Here is a 24,483-nt window from a genome sequence, read left to right as displayed (position 1 = left end):
ACTCACACTCACACACACACACACACACACACACACACACACACACACACACACACACACACACACACACACACACAGTTTAATTTAAACCAGAAAAAGTGCCCCTCGGGCACAGGTCTCCACCAGGTTAGGATTTTTAGTTTTTTCAGTCAAGTGGCATTTCTTCCTCAGCCTATAGTGGGAATATGCGTGCACAGTTTCACTGCAATCGGACGCTGCGTTAATGATTTGCGGCATTTTGTACAAAATGGGCCACTCCTCAAAACTTTGAAAGACAATCTTAGCCAATGAGGATGGAATATGAGAAATCAAACAGATCCTTGTTGATTACATGACTACAGAAATCATGTAATCAACATCTAAAGGAGTAATGTGTTTTACATAAGTTGGCCTCCTGGTGGGGCTATAAGAGCAGATGTGAAAAATACAGGGCAAAGGTTTTTCCTTGGCCACTAGGGAGTGTGCATACAAAGTTTTACACTGATCGGTGCAGTTATAGTTAAAAACACAAATGTCTGGAATGTCTGTATTCCTCTAAATCGATGTTAAAAAAGGCCAAATCGACATTAAAATGGCCAAATCTTTTGGCGTTTTTGCTGAACGCATCATGACACTAAGGTCCTGGCCAGAGGTTAGCTGCCACACACACACACACACACACACACACACACACACACACACACACACACACACACACACACACACACACCAAAATTATACTCTCCCCATGCCTTCGGCCTGGTGGAGACAATTAACTACAGTTTGAGTTTAGCGCTAGGACTCCTAGGAGGAAGCATTACTCCGTTACTCCACCGAGTGGCGACAACATTTGTGTACATGTGCTTTCTGGGTCGCAGTTCTCTGTGCAACATCGCCGCGCTACCTTCACAAAATATTGAACATTTGGTATTATTTAAAAAAAAATCACACCCGTGTGAGGTGAGGGGCGCTCTTATCATCGTACATCATCATGACTTGAAATAGACACTATGATGTAAAAATAATAACAAAAACACAAGAAAGCCCACTGTGGGAGTGACTGACCCAATAGAGAATTTCATATAAATTTTTCCCGTTGACGTTAAAGACCTGTAAGCCTCGGACAAAGACAACTCGTGGTGATAATTCTGACAAATAAAGACAATTAAAAAAAAGTTGGGTCCGAATAAATAATTAGAAAGAAGAAAAAATAGGTTTTTCTTCTAATTATTTGTTCGGCCCCAAAAGAAGTGTGTTTATTGTCATGATTTGTCACCATCCGAGTCGTCTTTGTCTGAGGCTTACAGGTCTTTAAATAAATACTCACGTCAATGGGGGAAAATTAATGGGAGATTATCTTCTGGGCCGCTTGTCGTCGGGACTGTGACGCTCTATAGACCCGAAACCAGAGCTGTATTTACTGTCTCTCCTTCAGCTAAGAACGAGGCAAGGTTGTTCTTTCTCACTGGTGGATTTATTGGCTCTCACACAAATAATCCCACAACGTCAAACTATATAACAAAATAAAGCATAAAAACACAAACATTCAGATTATAGAATAAACATATACAGAAGCATTAACATATAACCGAAATAAACAATAAATGACGACAAATCACTGGCACTGCTGCATAAACCAAAGGGAATGATTTATTTAAATGCTCTCTGAAGGGATATCGCTCCGGTTCGGTCTCTATCTTTTATAGCTTTATGGTTACAACTGCTGGTCTGTGACATCACTGAGATGCATTGGCTTGCATCGCCCTCTAGTGGTTATGCAGATTGCACCCACAAGTGTCAGTATAATTACCATTGGTAATTACAAATAATGACATACTCCTCACTAAATCAACAAGTGCACCCTAGACCCTAGATAATTGCAGTGGTATAAAAGGTACAATAATTGTCTCTGAGATATAGTGGAGAAAAAAATATTGAAACGTGAAAATATTCCAGTAAAAATTATAAAAACAACCTCAAAATTTTATTCAAGTAGAGTCCTTGAGTACATGTACTTAATTACTTTACAACCACTGCTTTTCCACAACTACACCTGACCTTAACAAGCAAAGTTTCATCATCATTACATCATGGTTTCCATGGTAACTTTAATCCACTGCTGTCGCTGGAAGTGATGATGTAATAAAGAAAAAAGGTAATCAAGTACTTTGGGTGGTAGCCTAGAATTTACAAGGAATTCCAAGAGATCTTCGTTCTTCAGGGGGAAGATGTATTGAGGGGAGAGTGTGTGTGTGTGTCGTGTGCATATGTGCATGGCTGTGTGTCAGTGGCAGCTGGTCTTCTGTCTATGAGTTCTCTCATGACGTTTGAGAGTATTGCCCTGGCTGAATCGTTTACCACACTGGTGACAGTGGTAGGGCTTCTCTCCACTATGAATTCTCTCATGACTTTTGAGCACACTGTTTCTGCCAAACCGTTTCCCACACTCGTCACAGTGGTAGGGCTTCTGTCCTGTATGAATTATCTGGTGACGTTTGAGAGTACTTTCCAGGCGGAACCTAGTCTCACACTGGTCACAGGCGTAGGGCTTCTCTCCTGTATGAATTCTCTGGTGATCTTTGAGAGTACTTTTCATGCTGAACCTAGTCCCACACTGGTCACAGGCATAGGGCTTCTCTCCTGTATGAATTCTCTGGTGATCTTTGAGAGTACTTTTCAGGCTGAACCTAGTCCCACACTGGTCACAGGCATAGGGCTTCTTTCCTGTATGAATTCTCTGGTGACGTTTGAGAGTACTTTTCATGCTGAACCTAGTCCCACACTGGTCACAGGGGTAGGGCTTCTCTCCTGTATGAATTATCTGGTGATGTTTGAGATGACTGCTGCGGCTGAAGCTAGTCCCACACTGGTCACAGGCATAGGGCTTCTTTCCTGTATGAATTCTCTGGTGACGTTTGAGAGTACTTTTCATGCTGAACCTAGTCCCACACTGGTCACAGGGGTAGGGCTTCTCTCCTGTATGAATTATCTGGTGATGTTTGAGATGACTGCTGCGGCTGAAGCTAGTCCCACACTGGTCACAGTGGTAGGCCTTCTCTTCTTTATGAGTTCTCTGGTGTTGGTTGAGATGTCTCTTTCTGCTGTAGACATGTTTGAGTTGGGCAGGAAAGACATCTGGGAGGGAGAATGAGGAGAGAAACATAGGCTAAATAAAATGTTTTAAAATAACATGCAAGCTGTGTTGGTATTTAGGGATGGTTATTGGGTACCGAAATTCAGTTCCAAGTAGGAACCGAATTAACACATGATTGGTACCCATACAAATAATTCAATTTCGGTTCTGCCTATCGGTTCCTGACAAATGCGCAGTCAAGTGCTATTTATTTAACAGCAAACTCCGGTAAAGCAAAAATGTAAAATAGCAAGGCAATGTTATAGCGATATCAAACGCCTCAAGATGAGCCTACTCGTCAAAAGTGACCCCAGCATTACACAAAATTAATTAATTAATCAGGACGAGTACACCTGTCAACGGGATCAAATGTGTTACGTTATTTTCTACCATTTTGGAACTGAAATAGGGAACCGTTAGGAACAGTAATCGATAAGCAGAACCGGATCTGGTATTGGACTCATACAAATCCTAACGATAACCATCCCTAGTTCCAAGTAGGAAGCGAAAAATAAATGTTAAGTACCGCGTACCCATAGAAATAATTGTATTAGCAACACACACACACACACACACACACACACACACACACACACACACACACACACACACACACACACACACACACACAATTTAAACCAGAAAAAGTGCCCCTCGGGCACAGGTCTCCACCAGGTTAGGATTTTTTGTTTTTTCAGTCAAGTGGCATTTCTTCCTCAGCCTATAGTGGGAATATGCGGCGTGCACAGTTTCACCGCAATCGGACGCTGCGTTAATGATTTGTGGCATTTTGTAAAAAATGGGCGGCCACTCCTGAAAACTTTGAAAGACAATCTTAGCCAATGAGGATGGAATATGAGAAATCAAACAGATCCTTGTTGATTACATGACTACAGAAATCATGTAATCAACATCTAAAGGAGTAATGTGTTTTACATAAGTTGGCCTTCTGGTGGGGCTATAAAGAGCAGATGTGAAAAATACAGGGCAAAGGTTTTTCCTTGGCCTCTAGGGAGTGTGCATACAAAGTTTTACACTGATCGGTGCAGTTATAGTTAAAAACACAAATAGACCAGTTATAGCGCCACCATGAGGCTGATTTGAGAAGTTTCAAGTTGCATTTGAGAAGTTTCAAGTTGCATTGCTTCCTCTGCCTAGCAGGAATGTGCGTGCAAAATTTCATGGAAATCACACAATGTTCATGATTTGCAGCATTTTGCTCAAAACGGAGCACGTTGGAAGCCAATCTTAGCCAATCAGGATGAGTATGAGAAATCAAACAGATCCTTGTTGATCACATGACTACAGAGATCATGTGTACCGATTAGCGTGACATTTTGATACAATATGAACGAGTCATTTAAAAAAATGTGTTTTGCAAAACTCTGCATCCTGGTTGTAACAATATGATTGTTAGTTGGCTACGGGTTTCCGCACGGACATGTTAGAGTGCAACACCAGGGCAGCGGATTGAACGTGCTCGAGTGACAGAGAGCCAGACTGTAAACGTGCTACGTTGTGAATAAAGTGTAAGCAGCTTGAGTAATGCTTTAATCATCCGTTCTTGAAGTACGAGAGGCAAGAATGAAACATGGTGGCAGCGGAAATAACTTTGGAATAAGAGAACAGTAAAAAAACGAACTTTTTCTGTGCAGCTAAACAGCTAACAACAAGCAGAGTACTGGAGAAAAGGCTCGTCACGTCGGTCGGCAATGGAAGGTTTGAAACCCCCATCAACATTGTGTTTGGACACTGGCAATCTTGCGAAGTCATGGAAATCATGGAAAGAGGAGTTTACACTTTACTTGGAGCTTTCTTTGCCACAGGCAGAAGAAACAACAAAAGTGAAACTGTTTTACTACCCGATTAGAGAGACTGGTAGGGAACTGTGTGAAACTCTGATAAGTGATGTGACTGCAGCCAGGAGGACGGTAAAGGACATGATTGAGAGATTTGATGGACATTGCAACCCCAAGGTAAATGAAACAGTGGAAAGATATCGTTTTTTCATGAGAAATCAAGGTCTGGATGAAAACATTGATAACTGAGTTGAGAATGTTGTCCAGCACATGCAACTTTGGAGTAATTAAAGACTCACTCATACGTGAATAGTATGTGGCATTATTCATTCTGGACTGAGGGAGAGATTGCTCAGGGAGGAGAACCTGAATTTGTGCCTACAGCTGTGCAGAGCTACTGAACTGTCACGTGAAAATATTAGGACTCTGGCAGGACACACAGTTGAAGAAGTGCACATGATGAAACAGACAGCATGGCAGGATAAAAACACAAATACAGTTTCATGCACATTCTGTGGAAACACACATGAAAAGGGACAAGAACAAGTGTCCAGCCTTTGGAAAACGCTGCAAAAAGTGCGGTAAAGAAAATCACTTTGCTGTCAAATGTAAAACCAGACAGGATAAAGGCATAGAGTATATAAAAGGATATAGACTGAACTGGCGCGAAGCTCCGCCCCCCCAGCTATTCATGTCAGTGGAAGTTGCTCAGTGGCGTTTTGAAGCACCCGGAAGACTGCCGGAAGTACCGTCTCCGAACGTCTACTTCCACATTTGACCACCACATTTTGGTGGTCAAATGCGGAAGTGCAACCGAGCGCTCAATGTTAAAGCCCAGCTGCACGGGGTTTCCCGGTCATGAATACACAGGTCCGCCTGTAGTCCCTCCTCCTACCACTAGGGCCCAGCACTTCAACGTTGAATAGCCTCACTGGCCCCTTGGATAAAGGCAGAGACGAAGGAAAACAAGTGCACCATGTAACTGAACAGGATACTGAAGAATATGAGGACATCATGACTATCACCACTGCAGGGATAATGACAGTGACTGGTAATGAGGCCAGAGATGACAAAGTGAAGAACAGCCAGCTTTTCGCAGGGATGCTGATCGGCAAGGAGATGGTCAAGTTTCTGATAGACTGTGGAGCTAGCTGTAATGTCATCCCTGTTAATCTATTGAGTCCTGATACTCAGCTGGAGAGCACAAGGACAGTGCTAGTAATGTACAACAAGACCAGACTGCTTCCACTTGGAAAATGCAAGGTGAAGGTGAGAAATCCAAGGAACCAAAAGCAGTACCGCCTGGAGTTTGAGGTGGTGAATGAGGACTGTAGACAGCCACTGTTTCAGAAAGCCATGAAACTCATTAAAGTACAGTATGAGAACATACTGGCTATTGACAGTATTGTGACTGAAGAGACATCAGCCCAGGTTGGTCTAAATATGCAACAAACAAAGAAGGAATACAGTGATGTGTTCACAGGTGATGGCTGCCTCGAAGGAGAGTACAGGATCGAGATCGACGAGAGGGTGGAGCCAGTGAAACTCCCCAAGCGACGAGTCCCGGTTGCCATGATGACTCCTCTTAAGTTAGAGCTGCAGGATCTACAAAGAAGAGAGATCATCACACCTGTGGAGAAAAGCACAGACTGGATAAGTAGTCTTCTTACAGTCCAGAAACCTAATGGCAAGCCACGAATATGTATTGATCCTAGACCACTGAACAAGGCGCTAAAGCCTTGTTCAGTGGTCTGTGATGTCAAACATGGATTTTGGCACGTGAAATTGGAGGAGTCGTCGAGCTATCTAACTACATTTGCTACACCGTTTGGCAGATTTAGGTGGCTCAAGATGCCTATGGGAATCAGCCCAGCACCTGAGATTTTCCAGCGGAAGCTGACACAAGCGCTGGAGGGTCTGCCAGGCATCTACCTCATTGCGGATGATGTGTTGATCACGGGAGAAGGTGACACACAAGAGATGGCCTACAAGGACCATGATGAAAAATTGAGACAGTTTCTCAGCAGAAAGGAATATCAAACTGAATGCAGAAAGTTCAAGTTGAGACAGCAGGAAGTGCCGTACATCGGACACCTGCTGACAGCAGATGGACTGAAAATGGACCCCGAGAAAATCAGGGCGGTGAAAGACATGCCGAGACCCACTGACGTGAAGGGTGTACAGAGACTGATGGGCATGGTAAATTATCTTTCTAAATTCTACAAACACCTGTCAGATGACTGAGGTACTGAGACAGCTCACACACAAGGAGAATATGTGGGAATGGATAGAAATGCATGAAGAAGCATTCAGCAGGCTGAAGGAAAATATAGCCAAAGCACCAGTACTGAAGTACTATGACCCACCAGAGGAACTGACATTGCAGTGTGATGCTTCAGAAACGGGCTGGGAGCAGCACTGACTCAGAAAGGAAAACCAGTAGCATTCGGGAGCAGAGCACTGACACCAACGGAAAGGGGCTATGCCCACATTGAAAAAGAATGTTTAGCTATTGTCTATGGCAGTGTTTCCCAACCTGTGTCCCGCGGTACTTTACTGTGCCGTTTGATGTGTCCAGGTGTGCCGCCTGATTTGACCGAAAATGTAACACTAACCCTAACACTATCCCTCCCCCGAAAGCAATAGCTATTGAGCTGCAGGATTCCTATTGTTGCGTCGTCGTTGTTGTCACACGTCTAATTAATTAGACGTGCGACAACAACAACCACGGAACAATAGACTCTAACGACCATAGGAATGTTAATCACCTGTACTCGCCTGGCAACTTTACTGTATAAATGGGGCACAGCCTAGCTTGGCACTCACTCACATTGTACAGCTACTACAAGATGGAACCAGCAGTCAAAAAGAGATGCATCCAGAAGACTCTACATTTCGCGGCAACCTCCAGAAAGACACCACCAGAACCCGACAGCAGCACACACACACACACACATATATATATATATATATATATATATATATATATATATATATATATATATACATACATACATACATACATACATACATACACACACACACACACACATGCACACCCCCCGTATATCTAGGTGTGCCCCGAGATTTTTAGGCTATGAAAAGTGTGCCCCGGGACAAAAAAGGTTGGGAAACACTGGTCTATGGCATGGAATAATTCCATCAATATACTTATGGCCGGAGAGTGACAGTACAAAGTGACCATAAGCCTTTGGAGAACATTGTCAAGAAGCCGCTGTTGAGTGCGCCAAAGAGACTACAACGTATGCTGCTCAGGCTTCAGAGATATGATTTTGATGTAATTTATGTCCCAGGTCGTGACATGTTGCTTGCAGATACACTGAGCAGAGCATACTTACCAGAGAGCTCATCTACAAGCACAGTGGAAGCTGAGATTGAGACAGTCAACATGGTGGCCTACTTGCCTATCTCTGAAGAGAGGCTGAGCACAATCCGCTCTGCTACACAAAGTGATGGAACGCTACAGAAACTGAGCAACACCATTCAGAATGGATGGCCTAAGCATAAGAAAGACACACCAATGGATATTATGCACTACTTCTCATTTCAGGAGGAACTGAGTGTGCAGGATGGCATCATCTTCAGGTGAGAGAGGTGTCATCCCGTACTCACTGCAAAGGGACATCACCCACCGGATTCACTCCTCTCACCTGGGGGTGGAGGAATGCCTCAGGCGTGCGAGAGAATGTGTCTACTGGCTGGGAATGAATGAACAGATAAAGACATTCATAATGAAATGTGACATTTGCACGTTGGTTGACACAAAACAACAAAAGGAGACACTACATCCACATGAAGTACCAGGTAGGCCATGGGCCAAGGTCGGTACAGATTTGTTTGCTTTTGGCAATAAGAATTACCTCATTACAGTGGATTACTATTCCAACTTTTGGGAGGTTGACTACCTTCCTGATACAAAGTAAAGTACTGTAATAAGAAAGCTGAAGGCTCACTTTTCCCGTCAGGGGATTCCGCATTTTCTTTTTTCGGATAACGGCCCTCAGTATTCGTCCGAAAAGTTCCGGCGTTTCAGTCAGCTGTGGGAGTTCGAGCACAAGACGTCGTCTCCTGGATACCCACAGAGCAACGGGAAGGCAGAGTCTGCTGTGAAAACGGCAAAACGACTGATGCTGAGAGCTAAGGCAGCGGGACAGGACCCGTACTTGGCTATGTTGGATCACCGCAACACACCTACTCAAGGCCTGACTACAAGCCCGGCTCAGAAACTGCAGTGCTGAGCAGGAGAACCAGAACACTGCTACCTACTCGGGACAGTCTTCTACAACCTGAGGTGAGACATGCAACACAGGAGCAGGTCGACAGGCGGGAGAAGCAAGCGAAATACTACAGAACGGCTAAGGATATGGACATGCTCAGACAGGGGGACCGTGTTAGAGTTCAGCCATATGAACCACACACGACCTGGAGGAGGGCTACAGTGGTGGAGCCCGTTGACCACAGGTCCTACTCGATACGACTGGACAATGGAGGTGTTCTACGGAGGAATCGGCGTCTTCTGAGGCGGGACCAGGGCACAGTACCTAGTGTGACGGCCCGTACAGTGACTGTTGACACTCACACAGAACCGGACACTGTTATGACCCCTGACAGAGTAATGAGTGACACACAACAGACTGTGACTACCAGGTCTGGCCGACCTGTTGTTAGGCCAAAGTATTTGCAGGACTATACGCTGATGTGTGGTCGCTGTTATGTGACTAGGACTTTGACGGTACGGAGTGACAACAAATGACTTTGGTTGGACTTACAAAAAGGAAAAAGAAAAAGGGAAAAAAAGGACAGAGGGACAATGATGTGACTTTTGTGACTTTGGACTAAAAAAAAATGTTGAATGGATATTGCATTTGAAAAAAACCTCACCGTACCTGAAAATATGGTTGGAGTAATATTTGCCTTTGAGAAGTATTTCGGTGAGGAACATTTCTATTGTTATTTTTCCACAGTAACTTGCTCAGAGAATGATTTATTTTCAGTTGTTGATGAACAGAATAGTGTTTTACTAATGTCTGTTACAGAGACATTATTTTCGGTTAAGTGATGTTGTTGATGTTATTGCGTTTTTCTATTTGAATAAGAGTTTACACTTCAAAAGAAAAGAAAAAGGATGTAAAAATATGATTGTTAGTTGGCTATGGGTTTCCACGCGGACATGTTAGAGTGTAACACCAGAGCCGCGGATTGAACGTGCTCGAGTGACAGAGAGCCAGACTTTAAACGTGCTACGTTGTGAATAAAGTGTAAGCAGCTTGAGTAATGCTTTAATCGTCCGTTCTTGAAGTACGAGAGGCAATAATGAAACACTGGTGGCGCTATAACAGGGCCATGTGAAAACTTCAGGGCAGAGGTTCAGCTCTGGCATCCAGGGAGTGGGTGTGCAGAGTTTGGCTGCGATCAAGCCAGAGATTAGCTGTTCACAGACGGACACACACGGACGGACAGAGTACAAAACACTCTCCCCATGCCTTCGGCCTGGTGGAGACAATTAACTACAGTTTGAGTTTAGTGCTAGGACTCCTAGGAGGAAGCATTACTCCGTTACTCAACCGAGTAGCGACAACATTTGTGTACATGTGCTTTCTGTTGAAGATGAAATCAAAGTGTACAAAAAAAATAATGAAAACATGCACATACTTATTCTGTGTAACTTTATCACAGGCTGCTTCAGCATGGCTGCCTGGTATATCTGTTCCTCCGACATCTCTCTCTTAAAAAGCCCCAAATAGTTCGTCTCCTTCGGTCCACTCTGATGGTTCACGTTTGAGGTCCGCTTTTACCGTCTGGGATGTGACTTTACTCGCTGACATGTTGTGGTCTTGCCGCAGTCCTATTCTGTAACAGAGCTAAGCTAATGGCCGCCGCTCTTTGTCTGTCTAAAACAGTGCAATGCATGCTGGGAAGAAGTAACTACTTTCAACAGGTCACAGTTTTGCGTGCGTGCGTGTGTGTGTGGGTGTATTTGTGTGTGTGTATGTGCGTGCGTGCGTGCGCAGAGAGAGAGAGAGAAAATAACACCTCTGTAAGTCCGACGGTTCAAGTTACATTTCTTCCTCTGCCTAGAGGGAATGTGTGTGCAAAAAATCACGGAAATCACGTGTATGGGGTGAATTTAATGCCATTATTATCTGCGTAGTTTTACAACCTGCGTCGTAATTACACTTCACCATAGAATCTCATACGTACGTACTTTTACAGAAACGTACGTCTTTAGAAGGACCTACGTGTTATTTGTCCCATTGTAATCCAATTCACACGTAATTTACAGTTCCTAAAATTACGAATACAAAATCACGACTAATGAATTCATAAGTACGTAGGTACGTTTCATCCATTACGCCCATCCATTTCTTACTACTAGGTACGTTTCATCCATTACGCCCATCCATTTCTGATATTACGCCCATCATTAAAGTCACGTATCACTCATTACGACCATCTCAATATAGGAGTCATTTTGGCAGTAATCTACCATGGGAAGAAGACGTACGTAAATGGACCAATCAGGGAATGGGGGCGGAGCCTCCGGTTGTTAAGGGAACCGGCACCCAATCTCTGAGGAGGACACCCGCCCTGGTCCCCGGCCCTATCTCGGCCGTCCCTGGTCCGTTTCGGACGGGGGGAATCTCGTTGGAACCGGGCCGCCGTCCCGGACGCGCTCCCGTCGGTCTCGTGCCCAGGTGGGGGTCCGCGGGGCATCTCGGCCGTCCCTGGGCCGTTTCGCACGGGGGGAATCTCGTTCGAACCGGGCCGCCGTCCCGGACGCGCTCCCGGGGGTCTCGCGGTGCCCAGGTGGGGGTCCGCGGGGGTCCGCGGCGGAAAGGGGCCTACGCGAGGCCCCGTAGATCTGCTGTTTTCTGGGGTTGGAAAACTCTCAACCAGGGCCTGGGAACCAGGCACCTGCTCTCCGCCGGTCCCCTGGGGTCCCCTCGTATGGCGCCGCACGGTGGCCACGGCGGGTACTGCGACGGAGGGGGGGTCTGAGCCCTGGGTGCTCACAGGCCCAGGCACAGACACCATCTGGGGGGAACTTCTGACCGAGGCCTCGGCCTGGTCGTGGAGACTGCTCTCCAGGGGTCCCTTGGGGTCCCCACGTATGGCGACGCCCGGTGGCCACGGCGGGTACTGCGACGGAGGGGGGTCTGAGCCCTGGGTGTTCACAGGCCCAGGCACAGACACCATCTGGGGGGAACTGCTGACCGAGGCCTCGGCCTGGTCGTGGAGCCGTGGAGCCCTCGTATGGCGACGCCCGGTGGCCACGGGGGGGTACTGCACACTGGGTGTTTGATCCCAGGCACAGACACTCGTATGGGGTGAATTTAATGCCATTATTATCTGCGTCCCAGGGGCGGGCGGTCCCTCTGACCGCGGGACCCCACCTCTTAAGGCCCAGGAGGGGTGCTTAAAGGTGGGTACTCGGGGACGGGCGGAGCGCCTGGTTCCCCGGGCCTGTCTGCTAAATCGCACTAAGTATAGAGGAGTCCCAGGGGCGGGCGGTTCTTTCGGCCGCGGGACCCCACCACTTAAGGCCCAGGAGGGGTGCTTAAAGGTGGGTACTCGGGGACCCACGGAGCGCGGGTCCCCCTGGAAGTGCTCCCCGGAGTTCGTTGGTAGTGCATGGCCGGGTGTGGGCGCCCTCCCCCGGGCAGAGGTCCCCAGGGTGTAGCCCCTGGTCCCTGTGTTGGGTGTTGGGTGCCTGTGCCTGAGTGGTGGTGTGGCTCCAGGCGTGGGAACAGGGGCCAGGTCCAGCCTCGAGTGTCTGTGCCTGGGATCAAACACCCAGTGTGCAGTACCCCCCCGTGGCCACCGGGCGTCGCCATACGAGGGCTCCACGGCTCCACGACCAGGCCGAGGGCTCGGTCAGCAGTTCCCCCCAGATGGTGTCTGTGCCTGGGCCTGTGAACACCCAGGGCTCAGACCCCCCTCCGTCGCAGTACCCGCCGTGGCCACCGGGCGTCGCCATACGAGGGGACCCCAAGGGACCCCTGGAGAGCAGTCTCCACGACCAGGCCGAGGCCTCGGTCAGAAGTTCCCCCCAGATGGTGTCTGTGCCTGGGCCTGTGAGCACCCAGGGCTCAGACCTCCCCTCCGTCGCAGTACCCGCCGTGGCCACCGTGCGGCGCCATACGAGGGGACCCCAGGGGACCGGCGGAGAGCAGGTGCCTGGTTCCCAGGCCCTGGTTGAGAGTTTTCCAACCCCAGAAAACAGCAGATCTACGGGGCCTCGCGTAGGCCCCTTTCCGCCGCGGACCCCCGCGGACCCCCACCTGGGCACCGCGAGACCCCCGGGAGCGCGTCCGGGACGGCGGCCCGGTTCGAACGAGATTCCCCCCGTGCGAAACGGCCCAGGGACGGCCGAGATGCCCCGCGGACCCCCCGCGGACCCCCACCTGGGCACGAGACCGACGGGAGCGCGTCCGGGACGGCGGCCCGGTTCCAACGAGATTCCCCCCGTCCGAAACGGACCAGGGACGGCCGAGATAGGGCCGGGGACCAGGGCGGGTGTCCTCCTCAGAGATGGGGTGCCGGTTCCCTTAACAACCGGAGGCTCCGCCCCCATTCCCTGATTGGTCCATTTACGTACGTCTTCTTCCCATGGTAGATTACTGCCAAAATGACTCCTATATTGAGATGGTCGTAATGAGTGATACGTGACTTTAATGATGGGCGTAATATCAGAAATGGATGGGCGTAATGGATGAAACGTACCTAGTAGTAAGAAATGGATGGGCGTAATGGATGAAACGTACCTACGTACTTATGAATTCATTAGTCGTGATTTTTTATTCGTAATTTTAGGAACTGTAAATTACGTGTGAATTGGATTACAATGGGACAAATAACACGTAGGTCCTTCTAAAGACGTACGTTTCTGTAAAAGTACGTACGTATGAGATTCTATGGTGAAGTGTAATTACGACGCAGGTTGTAAAACTACGCAGTTAATAATGGCATTAAATTCACCACATACACGTGTTCATGATTTGCTAGCCTGGCGCGGCCAGACTCATAGCAAGGGTTCAATGATGTTTCCTCCCCGCATATGCGGGGAAGAATCTTCAGTGAATCCCCGCTATGAGACTGGCCAAGCCAGGCTAATGATTTGCAGCATTTTGCTCAAAACGGAGCACTCCTGCGAACTTTGGAAGCCAATCAGGATGGAGTATGAGAAATCAAACAGAACCTTGTTGATCACGACGATTATTTTGCCTGTGCTTTTGATATCCCTACCCTCTGGTCATACTTTTTATTTTATTTATGTCCAGTTGGAAATATGTTTTTATCCCATGTTTATTTTTATTTGAAACAAAACAAAACATATGTTAATCGTGTTAACCCTGGTGTTTGGGGTATATTTTCAAAATGTGTCAATTTGACAAAGTTAATAAAAAAAAGAAAGAAATAGAGACAATCTGCAAAGTGGACGTGTGGCATTGTGAGTTGCGTTGTGACTTTGTAGATAGTCTACTTTCACAATTCCGCGTACAAAGAAGAATAATAGTAAAGAACCCTCCCCCGTTTGTTTTGTTTTTTGTTTGTCTGTTTTACAAATCAACAACCCTGCAAATATATGTAAAACGCTATATTGACTAATACAATATGCCGTTTTTAATTTTTCTGTTTGTGCGTTTGTTTGTTTGTCTGTCATTGTTGTTTTATAGCATTAGCATTCCCCCAAGCCGTGTTCATTTCACACATGCAATGCAGTACATATCTCAACACTGAGCCTATTGCAATGTTTTCTATAGATCAGTGGTTCTCAACCTTTGCAGGCCGTGACCCCCCCAATCCCAATCCCCCGAAATGACATGAATAAATAAATCCTATTTGAACTGAGGACCCCCACCCTGACAAGCACTTGGAATTGTAGAAGTTGAGGCGTGACATTTAGTTTGACTCGGTTCCACAGATACATTGTGAATACATCTACAGCCAGTGAGCTCGTAGATTGCCTATTTTCAAAAATGTTGCCTCTTTCTTTGACCCGTTTTTATAGTACAGTTTGTTGATTACTTTTGATGCAGTAATGGTCTTCTTTCTTGTCTTTTTTCGGGTTGTAGATAAGGGAGGCGTCTCCGACCGATTTGAGACCACCCCCCCCACCCCCCCCGTCTCCGCCCTTATATACCCCCCCACCCGCCCTAATGTGCCTGCATGGTAAATCTTTTTTATATACCATGTGCCTTTTTCATTTGGTCCCTCAGAGTTTATCTGTGGAACTGTCTTTTTTATGTGAAAGGATCTGCCTTAATCGTTTCTCGTCTTTATATTTGGTATATCATGCTACTGTTGTGTCCAATGGAGTGTCTGTTTTTTGACATGAAGTGCGAGTGCATTGCTGAGAGGTTTATTTGAATGACGATGATCAATGATAACATTAAAAAAGGGTTTTATATCAAACTTGTCTCTGTGTGCTGTGTTAATTTCATTGACTGGTGTCATGGCCATGTTACATGCAAGGTTACATGCAGGAAGTAGCTGACTGAGTTAGGACACTGGCTATATGATCTGGAGGTTGTGGGTTCAGACCCCACTCAAGTCTTTACTTTCAAGACAGATTTCCAGAAGAACAACTTAAAATAAAGGTAGTGGGTCACACACACCAAGACTGCAGTTCAAAAAGTTTATTTCATATTTGAACAATTAAGGCTATCCAGCCTTCATCAGCCATCACACTGATGAAGGCTGGATAGCCGAAAAGTTTGTCCTTAAAACCCGGTCGATGCCGGATTTTGCACACACACTCCCTGGATGCCAATGATGAACCTTTGCCCCAAAATTTCCAAAACGGCCTGTTATAGCGCCACCAGGAGGCCGGCCGCTTTGTGCAAAACAAGTTTTTGGACAGTACACCTACAGATTTTGTCCAAACATCATGCAAATTGGTACACAGTCTCTCTAGAGCCATTCAACGAAACAGGTCTTTCAGATTTCTCAGACTCCATCCTGATTGGCTAAGATTGGCTTCCAAAGTTCGCAGGAGTGCTCAGTTTTAAACAAAATGCTGCAAATCGTGAACACATCGTGTGATTTCTGGGAAATTGTGCACGCACATTCCCACTAGGCCGAGGAAGAAATACCACATGAACATTTTCAACTCAGCCTCATGGTGGCGCTATAACTGGCCGAAAAGTGTTTTTACCTCTAACTGCACGGATCTGTGGATAACTTTGTATGCCAACTCCCTAGAGGCCAAGGAAAAACCTTTGCCTGAAATTTTTCACATAGTGCCACCAGGAGGCCGACAAATGTAAAAAACATTTTCTAATATTACTCGTTCAGATTTTATCCAAATTTCACACAAAACGGTACTCATGCTCTCCATAGTCATGTGATCAAGACGGGTTTGTTTGATTTCTCATAATCCACCCTCATTGGCTACGATTGGCTTCTCAACTTTTCAGGAGTAGCCCGCTTTGTACCCGTTTTGTACAAATCGCCACAACTACTCAACGCAGCGTCCGATTGTGGTCAAACTGTGCATGCATATTCCCACTAGGCTTTGGAATAAATGCCACATGACAGTTTTCAAATCAGCCTCATGGTGGCGCTACAACACACACACACACACAGACACACACACATTTATATTGCTCCTAAACATTTTGCCAAACATCACACACACACTCCTATCCTCCTGGTGGAGACCTGTGCCCAGAAGGGCACTTTTTCTAGTTTTGATATGTTTTGAACGGGTAGCGCACCTATAGTCAGAGCGTGGGCCGTGGTGGTCATATGAAGAGCAGAAGAACAACTTCAAAGTTCCAAAAAAAGCAATGTCAATTGGCTGGTACCAGTGGTGCCTATGGTAGTCATAGGGGACTATAGTGACGCAGGATACCTTGAAGGTCATTGCAACAGGCATCACCGCTTGGTTAAATTCTCGTGCCGGCGAACAGTCAACGCCAGTGTCCTCACACATTCACACACCAATGGTGGCAACCACTGGGAGCAATTCGGGGTTTGGAGTCTTTCTCAAGGACCCTTGGACAATAACTGCAGCGGTCCGCGTCGTCCAGGGCAGGGTGGTTGAAGTAACTGCACATGATGTTCACAAACCAGGGCAGGCACTTCGAGCAGAAAACGAACCTCAAAACCATGGTTGAATCTTTGATTTGTTTCTCAGTCAGTAGGATGTAGATTATTTTGCTTCTGAGAGAGGCTGCCTGATAAGTGTGGTTACTGCAGAATCCATGTTGTCTTTCTAATGACCGTGTTAGTTTGATTACTTTTTTTTAAATATATTTTTGGAGGGGAAATGAGAAGAACAAGGATCCATAAACAATTACAAAATAATTATTAAAAATAAATGAAAAAAGTAATCGAAAAAACAGACACCTCACGTATTTGAAGGACATTATCAGTCATTGAAATTTCTCTTAACAAATACTACATCATATATTTTTGGATTAATCATTAATTGATCATCCCATTACACGAACACACAATAACAGAATGTTGAATTATATGACTAAGAAATAAAACAGGCACTAGAATTAAAAGCCACTTCACCCCTGACACCACCTGATCTTATTTGAATGATGTTTAGGACACTAGAAACACTTTTCCTGGGTTCTTTTGTGTGTAATCTCTGTTTTCAGATATCCTGGACAGGAATTCATGTGAAAGTGAAATTCAATCAAGTTTGTACCTTTATTAGTGATATTAGTATAATATTTATTTAATTTGTTTCAGCATAGTGGTGGACGCCATCTTTAAATGGTCCATTTTGAACACGTGAATCTCATTTGCGTCCGAGCATAGGCATGGTAACGCCCCGCCTGCCTCTGATTGGCCTACCGACACTGCCCGTCTTGACCACTGTCCTCCGAGGTGGATATAGCTATTAGGAGTAGGGATTCAGCAGACTAGCTGAAGACAATGTCGGTACATTTTGAAGGCTTTCATTGACCAACAATAATAATAATAAGGGAAACATGATGAGAAATGACTAATGAGCAAAGTAAAAGAATATGGAAATGTAATTTATAATGAATATTATTATATATGAATATTACAACCCCTATCACACAGGAAAGTGTATTTATGAAACTAATAATAAAACAATGAGCTTAAATACCAAAATAGACGTGATAGACATGTATAAATAGGCCAAGCATGTAGGTAGGTACTGACTGTGAATAAAGACAGTTTTTATAAAGTGATGCAAAGTGTCATGAATGGCGGACTCATCTTCAAAGTGCTGTCCCATTTCTTTCACAACAATTTGGAGGCGCCCTTGCAACCTCTCACCCTCAAGCACTTACAGCTGACGTCACTAAAGTCAATGAGGGTTCAGGGCTCAGGGCTTGAGGGAGGCAATTGGGATTGGGCCCTATATACGCGCTACCGGCAGTGTTGTGAGGCCCCACCATAGGGCCCCACAGCTTTCGGACCTGCTACCTGCCTGCTCAGAAAGGCTTTAAATACCCCTGTCACTTAACCTCTGCCTCCCTCTAGGGGTTACATAAAGATGGTGCTGGAAGCAGCAAGGATGTTTTTGAATGTGGAAGACATAAGTGCTGAAGAACTGGACAACACATTGAGAGAGGGGTTGGTGGTTTACCCTGTCTCAGCCAAATGCGGCTGAAAAATAGAACCAAAATATCAGTAAGGGGAAAGTTCGGGTGGGCACTGTAATAATGATTCACTGAGGATGCCAAAGGAGACATTATATTCCCAACCTGTGGAGGGCAGTAATACCTTAGTAATACGCCTCGCGGCTTCCACACAGCCGGAAATCCAAAAAACGAAGAAGAAGACCTTTACCCACAATGCAGTTGTGAAAACAACATGGCGGTGTGTTGACTGTGCGGTGGCATTTTGATGCACACTTTTACATTTCGGGAAGTTTAAACCAAAGATCCGACATCGTTAGTCCCCCCCGCAGGGCACCGGGATCTGGGTTGACACTTTAACAAACAAAGAAAAGTAAAAACGTTTCGTTTCAAAACAGTATGGTCGTTAAGCAGCAGGAGGACGTTTGTTAGCAGCTCAACCACTGAAACACAGCAGGTAAACTATTCACGTTGTGCTTCATTCGTTTGTCTTTGTTTGACTCGTCTTTTAAGATGGAACATCAATCGTATTTCTCTGCTTGCTTGTAAATGTGCTCATAAACAACCAGTTACCCCAGTAAAAAACAAGTTATTTTCTTCTCCTTTCTCCCTCTGTTTTTGTCACAATCTTGGTTAACTAGTTACTTAGATTATAGGATACTTAGCCTATATTATTATATATTGGCGATTATTATTCAGACCTTGATTGATTGTTTACTTTATTTAAAAATACATTTAAAAAAGATAGTCACAAGAAAGCCGTTAGGCTTGTTTCCATTGTGGTCCTCTTGGGGAAACGGGAAGGGGAGCAACAATACAATACAGACACAAAAACAAAAACACCTTTGTATTTTTCCAGGAGACAGAAAAACAAACATAAAACAAAAACACAAAACAGAACAAATACAACTGACCAATAACACTGGATTTATTTTCTTTTTTTTCCTTTTCTTTTTTTCATTTGTGCCATTTATCAATTCTACACTCAAAAAGTCAGTATACTTAAAATTATAAATTAGGACATGTTATCAGCCAACCATCTTTTTAATGTGGATTTAAAGTTTTCAAAGGAACTGATCACCTTGAGGCTGGAAGGCAAGCCATTCCACTGAACTGCTGCCGAGTATAGGAATGGTGTTTTTCCCATATTGCTGTGAAAATGGCAGGGTTTGAAATCAGTAGGGCTCCCTCTGGTGTAGTGCCTGTGAGTATCACTAACCTTTGAAAAGTAGTCACTGAAATATTTGGGTGCTACATTATTTCTAATCCTGTGAACTAGACACATTTTAAATTGGGATAATAATAAATAAACTTTATTTATAAAGCGCTTTTCAAAACAGAGTTACAAAGTGCTTTCCAGTGGCATATAAAAAGGCAATACATCAGTTAAGAGGCACATTACTGAAATAAAACAACAACAACGTTACAGCAATTACACAAAATAAATAAATACACAATACCAATAGAACAATTCCACATAATGAGACAATACAATAAATCTAGGGGAAAGCCTGTGTGAATAGGTGGGTTTTTAGCAGTGATTTTGTTAGCAGTCTTGCTGCAGAATTCTGTACCATTTGTAGGCGAGCTATTGCTTTTTTGGTGAGCCCAGAGTATATGGCATTGCAGTAGTCTAGGCGTGAGGATATAAATACTCTCTCCTCCACTTTAAGCCACCCCAGACTGGTGAAGTGGGCAGGGAGAAGATGAGTTCTAGGATGCAACTTAAGGACCACTCTAACCAATTTAGTTTCTTCTTGAGGGTCATAGAAATGCCATTATACCAAGATGTACAGTAGGGCTGCAACTAACGATTATTTTCATAATCGATTCATCTGGCGATTATTTAAACGATTACTCGGATCATGGCACCTTTTTGCAATTACAATTTCGCAATAAAAATGAATACTCCTTCAAAATTTATATTTGACCCCCTTTTTTATCCAATTTGATTTCATTGCCATTCCTTGTACCTGTAATGATACTGTAATCTGTAATGTTGACTATCTATCCATTTATATCTCTGGGACCCCAATTTATTTATTTATTTTAATTTCTATTGTAAAATCAATTTTGAGAGTCCATTTGGTTCCATTTTTGCACTCTCTGTTACAGACCCTTTAAGGTCCACTTGGTTTACTTCCTAACTACAATTTTACAATTTAGGCATTTAGCAGACTCTCTTAATCCAGAGCAATTTACATTAGGCAAGAACAAAAGCATGGGAATACATCACATATATAAAATGCATTTATGAAACATGCGTAAGCTAAGAGCGTAACTAGAACATATCTATATAATGAGCCGATGGCATTATCCGGTTAATTGGTTTTTTTAATAGGCTACCCCAAATGTAATATGCATGTATAGGCTACATAATTAAAGTTGGTAGACGAATGGTATACATTTATTTATGCTCCTTTTTAAAAGACAAACAAAAAAGCAACATTTAACAATATAAATAAATTGTTGTAGGCTTAATCATCAATAAACAACGCATCGCATCTGCATGCATGCATCTGCGCGTCTACAGTACAGAGGTCCGCCGGTTCTAGTCCAAAACATAAATAAGTCCAGTCCAAATCTGAGCAGCCTATACCTATAAAGCCACTGGACGCATGGGCTAAGCCTTTTTTATTATTAAGGAAGATCAGCATGCATGTCACCGTGTTCCGTTTGTTGACTTTTCGCTGACGAGAAAACCCTCAAACATCGATAGCACATGGCTAACTTGATAGCCGTGGAGGAGGAGGAGGACTGGAGGAGGAAGCGGCGGCGGCGGCTGTAAACGTTCTCCCTCCAGGCCAAAATGGATTTAATAAGGCCAAGTAGGTCTCTGCATTGATACGGTCGACATGTTGTGTTAATCTCGTCTCACTGTCACTCGCTTAAGTTTTGACTACCGCAAAGCTACCTACCGTTGTAGCCAACTAGCCATTGAAGTACAACAGAGAACTTTGGGACATTGAGGGGGCAGAAAACGGCGCCCGAGCTCTGTTCATGCAGCCTGGAGTGTAAGCTGGGCGGCGCAAATAACAGCAATTTTAGGCATGTGTGCAACATGACAACTGTTTTAAAGTATTGTACAGTGACAACTACAGTCTCTGTAATGTTTATGTTGTACTATTACTAAAAACGATCTAAAATAAAGGGATTTATGATCAGAACACGCATTTATTATTATGCAAATTAACCGTAAAGCTGATAAGCATACTCTTAACGGTCGGCTAACCAGCTAGCCGGTTAACCCCCGACATCCCTAACACACACACACACACACACACACACACACACACACACACACACACACACACACACACACACTCTTTAATATGATGATTTGGGGTGTTACAGTAGGCTACAGTATACAGTACAGTAGAGTAGAGGGACCCCCACATGGTCATTTCTCAACCATTTCGGACGCGGGCGGCTCGCTGGAATTGGGCCGGCACCCTGACCGCGTTCCTGGGGGTCTGGATGTTCCGGGGACCCCCACACGGAGTTGCACCACTCACTTCACATGGGTGTGATTTTTTTTAAACTAGCGGAGCAAATGTTTTAACGACATCATGTCGCACATGCAGCTTAGAGGCTGGTCAATTGGTTATTTTATTTAATGAAACGTGTACGTATTGAATGAAAAATATGAATTATGAACCTACAGTGACTAGTCCAGTGTGGTGCCGTGACACAAGTCCAGTGGTGCTGCAGAATACTTTAATATTTGGAATGTATCAATGACACTTCAGTTTAACCACTAAACCCTTTATACTTGGACCACCAAACCTAATATATGGACTTTCAAACCTAAAATAGCCGATCTACAAGCTCACATGTAATATGTAAAATATCAAATTGTCCCTAAGCAGCCATTTTAATTGAGGCAGAAGCGAGCCTTTAGTTTGCTGAGTGAATGTATGGCATTATTCTTTTAGTATTGTCTTTCTCATTTTTGTAGTGCAGATTAATTTGATAGGAAATGTTAAAATATATTGAATTCATTTTGGTTTAAATTGAACTCTAAATGTTAAAACAGCTATAAGATGAAGCTGAATGATAACTAAAACATTATTTTCTGTTGGTGATTTCCACAGAGCACCACAGAAGGAGATCTCACGCCATCAGGAGAGATGGCCTCCAAAAGATATTCAGCACGGTCAGTGGAACAGCGGGAGATGGACCAGGGACTGTTTCATGCAAAGCTGCAACCTGTAGTAAAGTTGTACAGGATGGGTATGTACTGTTTTATTTATAGCTAGTTAAACATGTGAGCCATGAGCTATTGCACATTTAATCGCTTCCATAGCGACAATCTGCCGAAATCTCTCACGGCCCACGTCTATTTTACATCTGGGTGGCTGCACAAACATTGACTGCCAACAACGGCTATTTATATTTATGCAGTTAAGCGTTTCCAACGCGAGGCACGTGTGTGCCTATGGTGTGTGGCTGTGTGCTAGCAGCAGCCACCACCAGGCTCCGCCAAACGTTGGTCAACTCAACTGTTATTGTCTCCACCAGGCCGAAGGCATGGGGAGAGAGTATGTTTTGCACTCCGTCCGTGTGTGTGTCCGTCCTTCCGTCCGTCTGTGAACAGCTAATCTCCGGCACCGTTAACCCGGTCGATGCCAAACTTTGCACACACACTCCCTGGATGCCAACGATGAACCTCTGCCCCACATTTTCCAGAACGGCCTGTTATAGCGCCACCATGAGGCAGCTTTTCACATTTTTTACCTAAAACTGCACCGATCTGCGTGAAACGTTGCATGCACACTCCCTAGAGGCCAAGGACAAACCTTTGACCTGCATTTTCCGCATCTGCCTTTTATAGCGCCACCAGGAGGCCAACTTTTGTAAAAACACATTTTTTTATATCACTCCTCCAGATTCTGTCCAAAAATCTCACAAATCGTTACACAGTATCTCTATGGTCATGTGTTCAAGTCGGATCTGTTCGATATTTCATATTCCATCCTAATTGGCTATAATTGGCTTTCACAATTTGCAAGATTGCCCCGTTTTGAACAAAAGCCATCAAATCATGAACGCAGCATGCAATTTACGTGAAATCTTTCACACATTTTCTTACTAGGCTGAGGAATATATCCCACCCTTTTCACATTGGCCTGTTATAGCACCACCAACAGGTTGATTTTTGCTAAACACATTTTTGGAACAAAATGCCTCAAATCATCCAATTGCCATCAAAGGCGTATGAAGAAATGGCACCCTTTTCACATTGGCCTATTATAGCGCCACCAGGAGGCCACAACCTGACCTGGCTTGGTGGAGACCTGTGCCCCGAGGGGCACTTTTTCTAGTTGCATCTCTGTCTGTATTTATAATTTTATTTTACCGTCAGCACGGTTGGGCGGCCGTGTGTCGCCCCCTTGCTTCTGGGTCCCAACGCAGTTGCTTGCTAGTTACGCCCCTGCGGAAATGAACCGGAAGTGAACTTCAGCGTTATCAGATTTATAAATATACATTACGTACATCCACGACAAAAATAAATTATGTATTATTCAAGTTCAGAGGAGTTTCTGGTCTTAGTTAATCCTAAACTCCTCTGGGATTTCAATGGTTTCTTTCCAGACTCGGAGGAGTCCAGACAGCAGGCTCAGATGAATTCTCCAGACCCAGCCAGACCTGTTTCAGTGAAACAGGAGGAACCTGAAGAGCAGCCAGACCTCAGTAAGTCTCTCTCTTTTCCAGCTTCAAGGTGGTGTTCATTGTCACATAACAGCTGCTGCTGCAACCGAAACTGCTTGTAAATCCACCGATCAGTTCAATAGTTAAAGTCCATTGAAAATTGAATGGTGGTCTCGGGTGAATTGGAACGATACAGGAAAGGGGTGTTCCAATATGAGTGTTCTAGAAATTTCTCTAACATGGGAGTGGATGGCAGGCCAGTTTTATTCTCACTGGAGACCTAGCCTGTGCACCATTTCATTTAGTATATATGATCCTGTTGGGA

At 44.8% G+C, this 24,483-nt stretch overlaps 1 protein-coding gene and 1 long non-coding RNA gene across 2 annotated transcripts; one reads left to right on the top strand and one right to left on the bottom strand.

Moving 5' to 3' along the window:
* Positions 1-1,437: 1,437 nt before the first annotated feature.
* On the bottom strand, positions 1,438-10,826 carry LOC306917261 (uncharacterized protein). The gene is made up of 2 exons (XM_079495402.1): positions 10,585-10,826; positions 1,438-3,114 (listed from the first exon to the last, which is right to left on the bottom strand). The coding sequence occupies exons 1-2, from the start codon at positions 10,649-10,651 to the stop codon at positions 2,264-2,266; spliced, it is 918 nt and encodes a 305-aa protein (XP_079351528.1). The 5' UTR covers positions 10,652-10,826; the 3' UTR covers positions 1,438-2,263.
* Positions 10,827-18,711: 7,885 nt separating this feature from the next.
* Positions 18,712-24,200, top strand: LOC306917455. The gene is made up of 3 exons (XR_013789185.1): positions 18,712-18,963; positions 22,601-22,739; positions 24,102-24,200. It is a non-coding gene; the product is annotated as an uncharacterized lncRNA (long non-coding RNA).
* The last annotated feature ends 283 nt before the right edge of the window (positions 24,201-24,483 follow it).

This window comes from Electrona antarctica (assembly GCF_951216825.1).
Source record: "Electrona antarctica genome assembly, chromosome: 24".
NCBI lineage: Eukaryota > Metazoa > Chordata > Actinopteri > Myctophiformes > Myctophidae > Electrona > Electrona antarctica.
The sequence above is the reverse complement of the archived record's forward strand: the minus strand, read 5'-3'. Positions and strand labels throughout refer to the sequence as shown.